We start from the raw sequence: 14,971 nt of genomic DNA, 5'->3' as shown, positions 1-14,971 counted from the left end.
CTGGGAACTGAAGTCCTGACCATCTCTGAGCCTGCAAAACTTCATGGCAATGGGGACCTAGGTCTGCCACACTGGCAATCCGGGCTAAGTGTACCTTGGAGGTCTGTCGCCCACAGATACACTCACAAACAGATGCATGTGCAATACTTTATTGGGAGAGATTTATACATTCTGACCTGTCATAGGCCAAGGTTGACACTGGGTGGCATGTTGTTTGGGGGCCCAGAAGAGGCTCAGACAGGAGCTACTGTAAGAGCGTGTTCCCTTGGGGCTGCTTACTTGCACCTCGGCTTCTCCTCCAGGATCTGTAAGGTCCTGGTCTCTGAAACACTGGTTTGATGATAAAAACCAAGAAGAAAACAGGAAGGATGCTCCTCCCCTTTCCCAAAACCTGGCCCTGAAGCTCCTGCCCCAATACTGGGGACCCACAGGGACTTTGTCCAAGATGACACATGACCACTGGTCCGTGCCCTTGCATTTTGGGAAGTGTGGCATTTTGAATACCTGAAGACTGTTGCAGAGACAGGGACAGGAGTGGACAGTAATACCCTGACGTCAGCAGAGGGAGGTTTGGAAAAGTCAGGATGCAGTGAGCATCTGGGAGAAGGGTACCCCTAGCTTTGTTTAAGTCAGAGGCAGGGGATTAGCTGGGATGAAGGAATCCTCTCCAGGCTCTGAATCAAACAAACGAGTCTTGCTGGGTAAAGGAGAATATAGCCCGGTTCACGGAATTCCCAAGCAAAGCTTGAGCAGGCTGGCAGGCCAGCTCAGCACAGCTCACTCTTCCCGGAGCTTTTCCCTGGCTTGGCTGCTGGTGGCCTGGGATGCTGCCTTCCTCTTGCTGGGGCTGCCCCCACCCAAAGCTAGCCCCAGCCCCAGGCAGGCCAGGGCTAGGAAGTGGATCCAGAAGTAGATGGAGGCCCAGTACCGGAGCGTGTCACCCATGGAAAGGAGCACGAAGCCCATGCACATGTAGTCATAGGCACGCATCTTCAGGAACCAGTGGACCCAGTCCCAGGCTTGCTGGCCCCTGGGGCTTAGATGACTCCGCAAGGCTGACTCCAAATAGCCCTCGGCGGCCAGGCACAGCGGGATGGTCATGAAACTTAGGTAGTAGCCAGGGTGGAGGCCATGCCAATAGGCGCTCAGCAGCATGGTCCAGGCGCTCCTGGAGAAAGAGATTGAGTCAGGACACAGAAGTCCAGGCTTCAGTCCCCACTGTCTCATGCCCTCCTCCCTCAGACTGAGGAGTTCAGGACCACTCATCCTTCTTGAATGCTGAAAGTCAAGGAGGCTTTGAGGGTGTTGTTTGTTACTGGGGATTGAACCCAGTGCCTTGCATACACCAGGCAATAACATACTATGAAGCTGCATCACCAGCATTCTGAGACAGCTTCTTCTTTTTCCAGACAGTGTTTCTCTGTGTAGCCCTGGCTGCCCTGGAACTCACTCTGTAGACCAGGCTAGCTTCAAACTCAGAGATCCTCCTGCTTCTGCCTCCTGAGTGCTGGGATTAAAAGTGTGTGCCCCCACTGCTTGGGTACAAAAAGTAAATCTTAAAAACAAAAAACTCTCTGATCTTAAGCTAAACAGAGTCAGGTTTGGTTAAAGTACTCGGATGGGAGAAATGAGTTCGTAGGACGTTCTCATCTGCATTAGAAACTCTATAGGTAAACCGGGCATACTGTATACATCGCTGCAGGAGGAGCTGGAGAGTTGGCTTAGCTGTCAAGAGCATTTCCTGCTCTTGCAAAACACTCAGGTTTGATTCTTGGCATCCACATGGTGGCTCACAACAGTCTGTAACTGCAGTCTCAGGGCATCCAATGTTCTCTTTCTTACCTTCCTAGGCACCATGCAAGCGTGTGGTACACACACATATACTCATGCAAAAACACACATAAAATATTAAAATAAATAAACTCTAAAAAATAAAAAATCCCTAGGGATGGTCCACCACCTCAGTGGACCCTAAAGTTTGTTTCTTTCTCTCTCATTTTTTGTTTTCTTGAGGTGTCTCACTATGCAGCCTTGAACTCATATAGAGATCTGCTTGCCTCTGCCTTCCAAGAGCTGGGATAAAAGGTGTGCACCACCATGCCTGGCTGGTTCACTCTCTTACTAAGAGATTTAATTCCCTAACTATTTTTTAAAATTTATTTTTAGTATGTGTATGGGTGGGTTTTTTTTTCTTTTGCCTGTGTGTATGTCTGTGTACCATGTGCATGCCTGATACCCTTTGAGTCCAGAAGAGGGCTCCCCTGGAACTGAACTTACAGACTGTTACCAGCTGTCATGTGGGTGTTGGGAAACCAAATTCAGATCCTCGGCAGGAGCAAGTGCTCTTAATGACTGAGCCATCTTTCCAAGCCTTACTTCCCTAACTTTTCAGTCCACAAATTCAGGCTCTGACTCTCTGCTAAGGAGGACACAGAATGAAGTTTTTTCTACTTCCTTCTCCAACTCAGCAATAACCAGCGCTTCTTGTAGGAGGCTGAGCTCCCGAGTTCTTTTCCTGCTTAGGGACTTGTCTCTGACACACCAGCAGACAGCAATGACAGAACAATGCTGACTGTACTCTGTGATGAGAGGCAGGGGGAGACCAGAAGTGCATCTTGTGTCTCCACCTGCAGATGCCACGGAAATCTCTCAGCCATAGCAAAAATGTCTCCTCAAGTGGGGTACGGTTTAGTGGTTGTCCTGGGTTTTTTTTTTTCCCTTTAATTAAATTTAATTTTGTCCATTTGACACAAGCTAGAGTCATCTGAGAAGACAGGATCTCAATTGAGAAAATAACCCATCAAATCAGTCTATGCAAGTCTGTGGAGCATTTTCTTGATTGATGTGGAAGGACCTAGCTCACTATGGGTAGGTGGTCCTGGGGGTAGAAACTGAGCAAGCCAGTAAGGAGCACTCCTCCAAGGTTTCTGCTTCAGCTGCTGCCTTGACTTCCCTCCACAATGGACAACTATAAGCTGAAGTAAACCATTTCGTCCCCGAAGCTGCTTTTGGTCACGATGTTTTATGACAGGAATAGAAACCCGAACTAAGACAGTGGTAGAGCACTTGCCTGGTATGCTTGGGGCCCTGGAAACTAAAAAAGTCTCCAGACATTGCCATATGTCCCCTGAGGGTGTAGCACAATTACCCCTAATTGAGAATAAGTGATAAATACTGGGGTGCCCTGGGCTTTGACCTGACCCCCAGGGTTTTAATAGTATCATCTGTAACTGGTAACACTCAAATGTCCTTCTTTAAAAGTCAGGGTTTCATGTAGCCTAGGCTTGCCTCAAACTCCTGATCCTCCTGCCTCCACTTTCCAAGTGCTGTTATCACATATGTACACCACTACCTGCAAACCCTACCAGCTGAACTACATCCTCAGCCACACCCCCGTTAACATTTATTTATTTGCCTATGTGTGGACACGCTCGTGTGCCATGAAGCAGTGTGTAGTGTTCAGAGGACCACTTGCTGGAGTCCGTCCTCTCCTCCCACCATGTGGGTCTTGGAGAAGAAACTTGGGTGGCCAGGCTTGGTGGCAAGCACCTTTACCAGTTAAGCAACCTCACCGGCCTTTTATTGTTGTTGTTTTCAGACGGTGTCTCACTTTGTTATCGAGGCTGACTTGGAACTCATAATCCTCCTGCCTTTACCCCGGTGATAGTGCAGTGAGTACTACCTCACTTGGCTTCCGTGTCTTCTTCTAACACCTTCTCCTTAAGTGCCAGCATCACATTACCATCTACCTCTCCAGTGACACCTGATAGCCTTCAAGTTAATGAGATGGAACTCGAGTCTTGTTTCTCACCCATGTCCCAACAGATTCCTCCTGCTAGGTGTCCCCCTTTTCTGGAAAGGCTTTCCTGTGCCGTGGGTCACCGACGATCCACTGCCTGGGAAGCAGGACCCCTTCTGCTCTCACTGAGCGCTGTTCCTCCCAAAGCCAGTGTCAGGCCTGCTGAGGAACTCCTCTCCATCACCCCCATCTGGATACCCAAAGGCTCACGTTCACCTTCCTGTTCTACCTCCGCTACCCACATCCCCTACGCGTTCTCCATACAAGGCCAGAGCAGACTGTTTCTTCATTTTTTTTTTTTTTTTTTTTTTTTTTTTTTGTGATGCTGGAGATGGAATCCAGGGCCTTGTGCACACCAGACACAGAGTACATCTTTGTTTCTTTAAAGACGTGATTTCACTAAGTTGCCCAGGATGTCAAACTTCCTGTCTCAGCCTCCAGAGTGCTGAGATTATAAGTGTGTGCTACCAAGCCTGATTCAGGGTGAATTTTTTTTTTTTTTTGAAATTTTAATTGTGTATGTGCATATGGTGGGGGTTATGCATGTGAGGGCAGTGCCTATGGAGGCCAGAATAGAGCATTTGATCCCCAGGAGCTGGAGTTACTAGTGGCAATAAATTTAGATATGGGTGCTGGGAACTGAACTAGGGTCTTCTCCAAGAGCAGTAAGCAATCTTAACCATTGAGTCACCTCTCCAGCCCCTCAGAGCGGATCTTTAAACCATAGTTCCCACAATGCCCAAGGAAATCCAGCTCATAAGCTGCCACCACTAACTACTTATCAGGAAATGGTATCTCTGTGTCCACTGATCACATCCGGCAGTTTGGAAAAGGCTGAGTGTTTGCATTGCAAAGAAACGAAACAAAAAACCAGAAGAAGGAAAACAATTTGAAAGTTAGACTGAGGAGTGGCCTGCAGCTCCCACCGCTCAGGCCACGGAATTGGCTAAAGACACCACAGAGTGGCCAAGAGCTGTTCTGCAGACACCTGAACAAAACGGAAAGAAGGTGGATGGAAAAGAAACATTTGAAAAAAGAAGTTGGCCAGGTATGGTGGCACAAACCTGTAATCCCAACACTGAGGGAGCAGAGGCAAGAGGATAGCTGAAGTTTGACACCAGTCTGGTTTATGCAACAAGTCCAGAACAGCCAGGGCTATAAAGCAAGATCTTATCTCAAGAACAAAACAAAAAAGCCCAAGCAACAAGCCAAGCATGGCATTGCACACCTGCACCATGAAGACATGATGATCGGGATTCTAGGTCATGGGTGGCTACCAATCTAGATTAAGGTCAGCCTGGCCTACATGAGGCTCTGCCTAAAAACAAACAAGGATTGCCAAAACAGCCCAGTGGGTAAAAAGCCCTTCGGCTGGATGACCAGAGTTCAATCTCTGGGACCCAAGAATGACTATAGTGTTGAACGAGGCTCACCTTAGGCCCAAAGGATTAACCTTAGCAGGCCCAAGAAACTAAAACTTCCATGAGCCCGAGGGCTCAGGGCTCAGCTAGAGAAGCCCCTGAGTACCACAGGACCTAGAGGGAGATGATGTTCTGCACCGTCTCTGATATTAGGTGGGGCTCCCTCACCTCAGAACGTAGGAGCGGGCAGGTGCGCTCTTGTAGATGTACTGTGCCAGCCACCACTGCACCGTCATGTTCCAGTACCGCATGCCATCCCGCACCCGCACGCAGAAGTCTGTGCCATAGCAGTCGATGTTACGGATGGTCTCATAGTCATACTCCAGGGAAGCTGCATTCTCCGGACTGAGGGGGGTGGAGGATGAGGATGGGGACAGACATGCAGCTCAGCCAGGCCCCTCCTGACATCTGCTTCTGTCCCAGCCCGATGCTAAAGAAAGGGTTCTGGACAGGCGACAGCTCCCTCTCTCTCTGGCTGTGACTTTCGAGGGCAACAGGGTTGGATAGGCCAGAGGGAGTCGGGGGGTGGGGCAGAGTTCACTAATAGTGGGGTGCTCTTGGTAACTAGTGGGCCCTAACACAGCCACAAAAAGCCTTGAAAGGCAATGGTTGCTAAGCTATCAAGTCCACTGGCCACCAAGCTCAGCATCCTGGGAACAGTTTTCAAGTATGGTCCCTTCTGAACTGTGGGGCAGAGCAGCTGCCAGGGAAGTATCCACTCTAAAAAGGTGGTTCATGGTTGCTAGGGAGATATTCTAGGCCTTGTGACTCTCAATGATCTCTGTTGCTAGGGAAAAGGCATTCCTTAGCAACAAGGCCCAGGCTGTTCAGAAAAAAATCTTCCAGAACAGGCCTCTTTCCTGGTCCCTGTGATTGTTCGAGAAGTGTCACCTCCTGAAATATCAGAGGTTTCTAGGTCTCTGACGCCAACACCGTTAGCTATAGAGAAAGCTGCCGGGCCGATGTGAACCTCCACTGGCTTCTGGACATGGGAGGGAAGGCATCCTTTACCGCTGGGACTTGTAGACTTAAAACAGCATTGAATCTCTGGCTGACTTCTCTGCACAACACCCTCTCTCTAGCAGCGGGGGTGGGGGGTGGGGGGTGGGGGGTGTCCACCCATAGTTACTAGGGCAGTGGTACTAAATCACATCCTGGGGGTGTCCTTACCTTAGCATGGTGTGGCCTATAATTTTCAGAGAGGCTGCTACCCCACCCCCCAGTTGGAAGGCTGACAATGGATTCTAGAAACAGAGATTCAGTTCATTGCCGGTTGCTAGGGATACCATTTTCCTATCATCAAGGAATGATGCTTCCTAAGGGATAAGAACCCTGTAGTTACTAGTTCTGTGGCTCACCCAGCAATGATGGTGCTGGGTTTGGGGTAGCCTTACTAGGAAAGGGTTAAGCCTCCGCAATGGTGAGAAGACCTGTGGTTGCTGAGAGCAGTGCTCTCCTCAGCCGGGGGAGAGAAGCCCAGGGTGTTACTTCCTTAGAAACGGGGCAACTGGGAGGGGCTCTACGAGAGCATCCCACGATGAGGCGCTGGCTCTCAGCAAGGCAGTTCAAGGGGTAGAATCCACAGCCACAAACAGCAAGGCTATCAGCAAGGAGGAAGGGACCACGGTTGCTAGGGATATAGCTTCCTCAGCAGAGAGGGGCAGTTCAGCTGCTAAGGAACTGCTTCCCTAGCAACAGAAGGTAGACCCACTACTACCAAATGATAGTAGTATCTCCAGCAACCAGGAACGACCTGGTTTTGGGGGGTGACACTTCCATGGCAACACAGGGTAGGCATGTGGTTGCTATGATACCGTTTCCCTTTCCCTAGCAATAGAGGGCAATTAGCCATACTGAGGGGTGACAAGTGCTAGCAACAAGGGGCAATCTGTAGGTACCAGGAACACATAGTTTCCCTAGTGGCCAGGGAAGGCAGGTGACAGTCACCAGGGGGGCAATAGGCTGTCCACCACAGCTGGTAGCCCTACCCCTGCTCCCTGCTCTCCTCCCCACTAGGGGCAGAGCCAACCCTTGGTGGTGGGGCCTGCTGGGTCTTGGGAAGCCTCCCTCCCGCCGCCTGACCTGCTGGGGGGTGGGCATTGGAGGGTGGGGCCGCCCCCGGCCCGGGCTTTGGCAGCCACGGGGTAGGCCCCGAAGCCCGCGGCAATGCAACCGCACTCGGCCGCAATCCAGGCCACGTAGAAGCGCATGCGGAAGGCGAAGAAGACCGGGATCATGTAGAAGAGGCGGGTGGGCAGCGGGCGGGCGTAGAAGGCATCCTCGCGCACGGCTTCCAGTGGGAAGAGATGGGAGGACAGCAGGAAGAGCAGGCCAAAGAGCGGGGCTGGCCAGGCTCGGCGCAGCAGGGGCCTCAGGCTGGGCACGGCTCCCGGGAAAGGCTGTTCCAGCCAATCCAGGTAGGTGCGGTAGCGGAAGAATGGGCCTGTGGAGGGTGGCAAGGAGCGAGTGGTTGGAGGTTGTGTGCCTACTGGGGAATCGGGAGGTGAAAGGAAGAGGATGGAGAGAAGGGAAAGGGGCAAGGGGAGGAAGAGGAGGAGGAGTTGAGGACAGGAGGTCTTCAAAAGAGAGGGAGAGGCTCAAAAATACAGAGAAAGGAGAGACCTGGACAGCTGAGGAACAAGGGCCAAGGGAGAGGACAAAGTACTCTAGAGGAGGGCAGAAAAAAAGAAGATAGAAAACCAGACCAGGAAGCCAGTGTAGATTTCCCTGACAAGGAAGAGCTGGTTCCTGACCCCTTTTCCTAAGCTCCCTCTGGATGCTGAGCGGGCTTGGGTGGTGGAGGGAGACAAGCAGAGAAAGGACAGTTGAGGTGCCTGAGGTACGATGGGGTTTGGACCAGGGAGCATCCATGGGGATTGAATGAAGGGCTGGATGCTGAAGCCCTGTGTGTTCACCACAAACCATGAGTGTGGTTCCGTTTACATGAAACGTCTTTATAGACAGAAGTCACCCATGGTTTGCAGGCATGGAAGAGGTTTGGTGTTGATGACTAAAGGTTAGGTGACTCCTTCTCAGAGATGAAGCTGTTCTGCAAACAAATATGCACTGGTGATGGTTTCTTTGAATGGACGTATACATAAATAACAGCTCCATAAGGCTGTACTAAAGAAAGAAAAATCAGGCCTGGGGAATATAGGTCCGTGGTAGAACATTCACCTACATAGGCTCTGGGTTCAATCCCCAGCATTGCACACAACAAAAACAAACAAGGGATCTGGCAGGCGTGATGGCGCATGCCTGTAATCCCCGATCCTGAGCTCAGTTAAGACCGGCCTGGACTATACAGGGAGACTCTGTTTCAAACAAAACAAAGGGGGCTGGAGAGAGTTCAGTAGAGTGCTTACCGCTCTTCCAGAAGCCCCAAGTTTGGTTCCCAGCCTGCATGTTAGACAGTTTACAACTGTAACTCTGGTTCTAGGGGATCCAACTCCCTCTCCTGGCTTCCACACAGAGACAAGCAGGCACACATACATATACATATATTTTAAAAAATAAGTCAAATCAAACAAAGCAAGATGGCTTAGTGGGTAAAGGCACACACATACAGAAGTGATCATGTGACTTCTAACCCTTATCTTACAAGATGGCAGATGAGAACCCACTTCAGAGCATTGTCTTCTGACTCCATATGCACACCAAGGCATGCATGCATGCACACCAAGGCATGCATGCATGCACAAGCGCACACAGACACACAGACACACAGACACACACACACACACATTGAAAAAAAAGTCAGCCAGACAGTGGTGGTGCACACCTTTAATCCCAGCACTTGGGAAGCAGAGACAAGCCTATCTCTGTGAGTCTGAGGCCAGCATGCTCTACAAAGTGAGTTCCAGGATAGCCAGGGCTGTTATACAGAGAAAACTTGTCTCAAAAACAAACAAACAAACAAACAAACAAACAAACAACCCCCCCAAAACTCAAAACCCAAACCAAACAAAAAATTCAAAACCAAAGGAACAAAGCCAAAACCTATGAGGTAGGTCTGGAGATGTAGCTCAGTTGGTAGAGTACTTGCCTAGCATGCCCAAGGCTCTGGGTTCAGTCCCTAGCACCTAATGAACCCATCATAATGACTTTCTGATTCAGGTCACGTGACACACTCCTGTCGTGTCCCCCTACCCAGGAAGCAGAGGTAGGAAAATCAAAGGTTCAAGGCCTACCTAGGAAACATACAGAGACCTTATCTCAAGACAAAAATTTAACTTGGGAGGCAAAGGCAGGCAGAACTCTGTGAGTTTGAGGCTACCCTGCTACACAGAGAGTTTTAGAATAGCCTGGGCTACATAGTGAGACCCTGTCTGGAGCAAAACCAAACCAAATGAAAAGGCTGGGGATCTAACTCAGTACTTGAGCATTTGCCTAGCATATACAAGGTCCTAGGTTCAATCTTTAATACTGTGGCCCCAGCCCGAAAAAAAGATATGTTTTCTGAAAATGAAAAATCCTGAGCTGCAAGTATTTGCACCCTGGATGGTAGAAACCCTTGGCTTACATGCGCCTATCTCCTTTAGTTCTTCTATTGGACCCCGGACGGGTGAAAAGGAAGCAGTCCTCCAGGGTTAGTTCCCGCAGTAGACAGATATGCTCAGGACAGGGCAGAGCTGACAGAGAACAGGTAGCCTGGGGCAGAGCAGGGGACATAAAACAGGAACAGAACTCTGGGTAGGGTGAGGCAGAGGGTGACCCAGCAGTGCTGGGCAGGCCACTCACCTGTCATGATTCCCACATAGCAGTAGCTATAGCTGAGTGTCTCCATCAAAGAGGGGACATCGGGCAGGAGGCCCAGGGTAGGCTCCTTGATGAAGCCGGAAGCTATTTCCTTTCTCTGAGCCAGATGCAGGTCCTGGACTTCACTGGCCAGACTCACCAACTGTGGGAAGAGAGAGGAAGATGGGGACCAGTGCCCCCAGGCCATCTTTACATCCATTTCACTTCAGCCTATAGCCAGGGCTGAACTCCCACCTCATGGATGGTACTACATATCCAGAGTGGTGGAAGGAACCTTTAGTTGGTGGCCATCCCAGACCTTCCTCTTCTATTTTTTTTTTTCTTTCTGCTTTCATCCAATTCCATAGCTTGCCTGCCTGCTTACCTGCCTACCTTCCTTTTTTCCTTCCTTCCTTCCTGGTTCTCACACAGGACCTTGCGTATGCTATCCAAGTGCTCTAACACTGAGCCACATCCCAGGTCCCTCTACCCCTTTTAAATTTTAAAACAAGATCATACTAAGTTGTCTAGGCTGGCCTTGAACTTATAATTCTCCAAACTTGCTTCCTGAAGAGCTGAGATTATATACCTTCATTACTAGGCCAAGCTTGTTCCTTTTTTATTTATTTTTATTTTATGTGCACTGGTGTTTTGCCATGGGTGTTCATTCTCCTGGAACTGGAGTTACAGACAGTTGTGAGTGGCCATGTGGGTGCTGGGAATTGAACCTGGGTCCTCTGGAAGAACAGTCAGTGCTCTTAACTGCTGAGCCATCTCTTTGGTTCCAAGCTTGTTCCTTTCTGACTCCATTAGGTAGGGGTCAGGAATGAGGATGTCCCAATTGCCCTTCCAGATCTACTCTACCTATTTGGCCAGAGACAAAACTCAAGGGCCACATCTGTGTCCGCCTGCTTCCTGCTAGGCTCAGTGGACAGAGCCCCAGAAGACAGAGGGAGGCAAGAAAGGGAAGCAGGGCTACAAGATGGTTTCAAGGGGTGGGAAGGGGCTCTAAAAAACACTTTTCCCTTCTAGGCTCCACAACACACAATTCTTTCCCTAACCTAGCTACTGGACCAGGACTTTTTTTGTTGGTTTTGTTTGTTTAACAACTCTGTCTCCCTTCACCAAGCCACTGTCGAAAACAAAACAAAACAACAACAAATATCAAAACCCTCAAATCATCCTCAAAGCAACATGTCCCAAGGTGGCTCTGAATCACCTGCTTAGAGCTCACAGTGTATTATCAAGCTGCTTTCATAGTCACCTAGACTTGTTTTTTGTTTTTTTTTTTTCCAGAGTCTTATATAATCCAAACTATTTTCAAACTCACCATGTAGCTAAGGATGGTCATGCCTTCACCTGAGTGCGGGGTGTGCACCACCACACTACCTTTTTTGTCTTTAATACATATTTTCAATTTTGTGTCTCTGTGTGTATGGACTGTGTGTGTGTGCAGATGCCAGAGGCCAGAAGAGGGTGTCATATCCCCTGGAGCTAGTGTTACTGTTCTTTGGGAGCCCCTCAGTCTGGGTGCCAGGATCCAAACTCAGGTCCTCTGGAAGAGCAGCACTCTCAACCATGGAGACCTCTCTCCAGTCCAGTTTTTCTGGTGGTGTGGTTTGTTTTGTTTTGTTTTGTTTTTTTTTGGGGGGGTCTTTTTGAAGGGAGGGTGTTTTTTTTTTTTTTGGAGACAGGTTCTCTCTAAATAGCCCTGGGTGTCCTGGAACTCTGTATATACACCAAGCTGGCCTCAACTCACAGAGATCCACCTGTCTCTGCCTCCCTGGGATTAAAGGCATGTGCTACCATGCCCAGTTTGGACTTTTTTTTTTTTTGTCTTTAAATGCTGGTATTACATCCATGAACCATCACGCCTGACTCTGACAAAAGGATCCTATCTCATCTCATTCCATCCCACTACTTCAGTTCTCTCAGCACCCATGGCAAATTATTATTGAAGAGGAGGATTTGCTGTATCCCATCTCCTGGCCAGCAAACCAAAAAACAAATAAACAAAATGAAAAACTTTCTTCCTACGGGATCTCAGCCCCCTATAGGAGGAAGTTCCATATTCATCATGGCCAGCAAAGCCCTTTGTGGCCTGGCTTCTGCTGCCCATTCAACTGCATGTTATTCAGAAAGTGGACCACAAGCATAGTCTGCAGCATCCAGCCCGTTCACATCCACACGTGCAGGTCCATACAGACCCTGAAAGGCTCTTCTTCCAACTCATAGCTGACCCATCCCTGCCTACTGTTGAGTTTGTCAAAAGAACAAAGAAACCAGTTCTCAGCCTGGCAGGACTGTCCAGGCCTATGCTGCTGGAGCCAAGAACATAGCAAGAGCTCTTGTTGTGCTCTGGGCTAGGAACTGAGGACCAATCTCTTTTCACCCTCTTCCTAGGTGGTTAAGTCAGACCTAGGGCTAAGAATGTAGTATAGTTGGTTGTGTGCTTGCCTAGTGTGCTTGAGGCCCTTGGTTTGATTCCCTAGTACCACATAAACCAGGCACAGTAGTGCATGCCTACAATCCTGGCACTTGGGAGGCAGAGGCAGGTGGATCTCTGTGAGTTCGAGGCCATCCTGGTCTACATAGTGAGTTCCAGGACAGCCAAGGGTACATAGTATAACCTTGTCTCGGGAAGAAAAAAAAAAGTTCAAAGTCATCTTTTCTTTGAGGCCAGCATAGGGTGCTACAAGAGACTGTCTCAAGACCAAAACAACAAAATGAGACCTGGCAGTCCCAGCTGTGTGCCCTTGGGCCTGATACCTTTTCTCCACAGTGGTATTTCCTCCTTGGAGGATAGTCTGCTACAGACTGAAGAAGAACATGCTGGCAAAGCATGCTGGGCTGGCACCTTCTAGGTGAGCCACGTGGCCTGTGATAGAGCACTTGGGATATCTCCTGATGCTGGAATGAGTGGAGAGGTGAAGACTTCTCCGGAGTATGTGAGAGGTGAACTCTGTCCCCAGAGAGAGGTGAAGTTCCAAGCTTAGGGTTTGTGAAAGATTTACCAAACAAAACAAAACAAAACAAAACAAAACAAAAAAACAGTAGTAATCCATAGCCCGCTCCCCACTATGAGAAAGTCTGGGAGGAGAGAATAAGAGGCTACCTGTCTCCCAGGCAGAAAAAAAAAAGGCAGTAGCATTTCCCAAGTCTCACCTTCAGTGTCAACAGCAGCTGGACAGCATTGGTGAAGGGTGTGGGAGTGGGCAGGCCCAGCAGGCTGAGGGCTCGGAAGAAGAGGAGATAGGAGAAGGTCCAGGCGAGAGCCAGGGCATGGCAGGAGCTAGGACAAAGGTGGGAAGTTATAGTGTTGGGTACAAGGATGATCTTAGCCTCTGCTTCCTTCTCCTGAGGGTGGCTTCATACCCCACCCCACCCCCCATTCAGACAGAAAAGAAGAGAGAGAGGGAGGACTGGTGGATGGCAGGCAGGGACAGAAGAACACAGCCAGAGAGAAGAAAAGAATGAGAGGAGTTAAGAGGGAAGCTTTGTGGGTGAAGAAGATATCTCAGCCCTCTGTAAGATCCAGAGCTCAAGACTGGCTTACGAATGTCTATCATGTGGATATTGAGGACTGGGGCAAATATGCGGGGACAAGAAGGTCCAGAACACGGTGGGAGAGGAAGAAAACTGGCCAAGACACAGAGAGAGACACATGAGATGAACAAGAGGCTGAAAGAGAAGAAACTGGAAGACCCAAAGAGGAAACAGGTTGCTGTTTCTCTGCATCCTCTTTTCTTTCTCACCACCTCGTTCTCACCAGGGCTGGGCCTGAATGAGGGCCCAAGTTCCCAAGATGGTGATCAGAGAATGCAAAGTGTGGGGGCCACAGGTGAATAAGGTGAGCCCCAGGCCCACAGCTGCTGCCCCCCATCTCTTCAGCCCAGGTCCTGAAAGGAAAAGGTAAAGCATAAGCCTAGAACCTTCAGGCGGGGGTGATCCCCACCTCTGCTCCCTCACCCTAATTTTCCACTGGGCACGGAACCTGACTCACCCGCTTTCTTAAAGAGGAAGCCGATAGGGATGGAGATAAGAAGGACCATTAGATATGTCCATTCTTCGGGTGTCATGGTCTGGTGGAGGAAGGGCTCACAGTGAGAACCAGCATTCCAGTCCCTTCCTCTTTTCATAGTAGAATCCCCTACTTTTGAGAACCCAGGCCTCCAGCTCACTCCCCCTTCCAGGACCCAGGAGTCAAGCCCCCACCCCAACCCTCCGCCAAGGTAGAAATCAAAAGTGCTTCTCCTACCCTCATTTAAGACCCAGACAACCAGACACCTTCCGGCCCGGAAAACAATCCTTTGCAAGACCCTTCTCTAACAGCCCAGGAATCCACATCACCTCCACCCTCCTCTGAGTACATAGGAACCCTTTAGACTGCTGTATGGATCCCCGGTCTCCCCTACGTCTCAGAGGACCGAAGAACCCAGGACTCCCACCCCCACTCAGCCCGGAAGAACCCAGCATTTAGCATCCACCTGTCTTCAGAGCTCTGGCCTCCTCTCCAACCCAGACCCTGGAGAGAAGGCAATGTCTCATCTGCAGGCTCCCTCCGTAGCCCAGCCCCGTGCAGCCCAGCGTGGATCCGATTCCGCCCCAGCAGATCCACAGGCGGTTACGCCACCCAGCCGGGGACCACGCTCTGGTTGCTGTCCCCGCACCTCGCCACCCTACGATCTTCGGGCGACGCCGCCACACATACCCACCCTGGCCCACCTGAACCGTCAGCCGGCCAGGAGGCTGCGGAGAAGCCCTCTTTCGCGATCGCCTCTGCTCGGGCCACGCCTCCCCAGATCAGCACGCCCCCGCACGGCCTGTTTCAGATGGTGCCCGCAGCGCTGCGCGGTGCAGGGCCCGGGAGCGGCTGAAGTACAGGGTACAGCACCGTAGGAAAAGAACCCAGAACACCAGTGCACGCCAGGATGCCAGCCGCGTTCTTTCAGGGAGGCCCCAGGGCAAAGAGCTGCCAGTACGTGAGGGGGCGGGGTTTCGGGATAGAGAGGCG

At 50.3% G+C, this 14,971-nt stretch overlaps 1 protein-coding gene across 3 annotated transcripts; it reads right to left on the bottom strand.

The window, feature by feature from the left end:
• Nucleotides 1–133: 133 nt before the first annotated feature.
• Mboat7 (membrane bound O-acyltransferase domain containing 7) lies at nt 134–14,944 on the bottom strand. 3 transcript variants are annotated; one of them, XM_059243870.1, is made up of 8 exons: nt 14,673–14,944; nt 13,961–14,039; nt 13,727–13,856; nt 13,123–13,249; nt 9,961–10,120; nt 7,303–7,663; nt 5,389–5,565; nt 134–1,168 (listed from the first exon to the last, which is right to left on the bottom strand). In XM_059243870.1, exons 2-8 carry the CDS (start codon nt 14,034–14,036, stop codon nt 778–780), a joined length of 1,422 nt encoding a protein of 473 aa, XP_059099853.1. In that variant the 5' UTR covers nt 14,037–14,039; nt 14,673–14,944; the 3' UTR covers nt 134–777. The 3 variants fall into 3 exon arrangements, with proteins under 3 accessions (XP_059099853.1, XP_059099846.1, XP_059099861.1); XM_059243863.1 differs by having other exon boundaries at nt 14,683–14,944; XM_059243878.1 differs by lacking the exons at nt 13,123–13,249; nt 13,961–14,039; nt 14,673–14,944 and having other exon boundaries at nt 13,727–13,840.
• Nucleotides 14,945–14,971: the final 27 nt, after the last annotated feature.

The sequence above is a fragment of the Peromyscus eremicus genome, chromosome 1 (genome assembly GCF_949786415.1).
Source record: "Peromyscus eremicus chromosome 1, PerEre_H2_v1, whole genome shotgun sequence".
Classification (NCBI taxonomy): Eukaryota; Metazoa; Chordata; class Mammalia; order Rodentia; family Cricetidae; genus Peromyscus; species Peromyscus eremicus.
The sequence above is the reverse complement of the archived record's forward strand: the minus strand, read 5'-3'. Positions and strand labels throughout refer to the sequence as shown.

Coding starts and splice junctions, on each gene's coding strand:
- Mboat7 (XM_059243870.1), bottom strand. CDS start 14,036: ATGACACCCGAAGAATGGACATATCTAATGGTCCTTCTTATCTCCATC. Junction 13,857..13,960: donor CTTCCTCTTTAAGAAAGCGG/GTGAGTCAGGTT, acceptor TTTTCCTTTCAG/GACCTGGGCTGAAGAGATGG. Junction 10,121..13,122: donor AGCTGCTGTTGACACTGAAG/GTGAGACTTGGG, acceptor CTCTTCCCACAG/TTGGTGAGTCTGGCCAGTGA.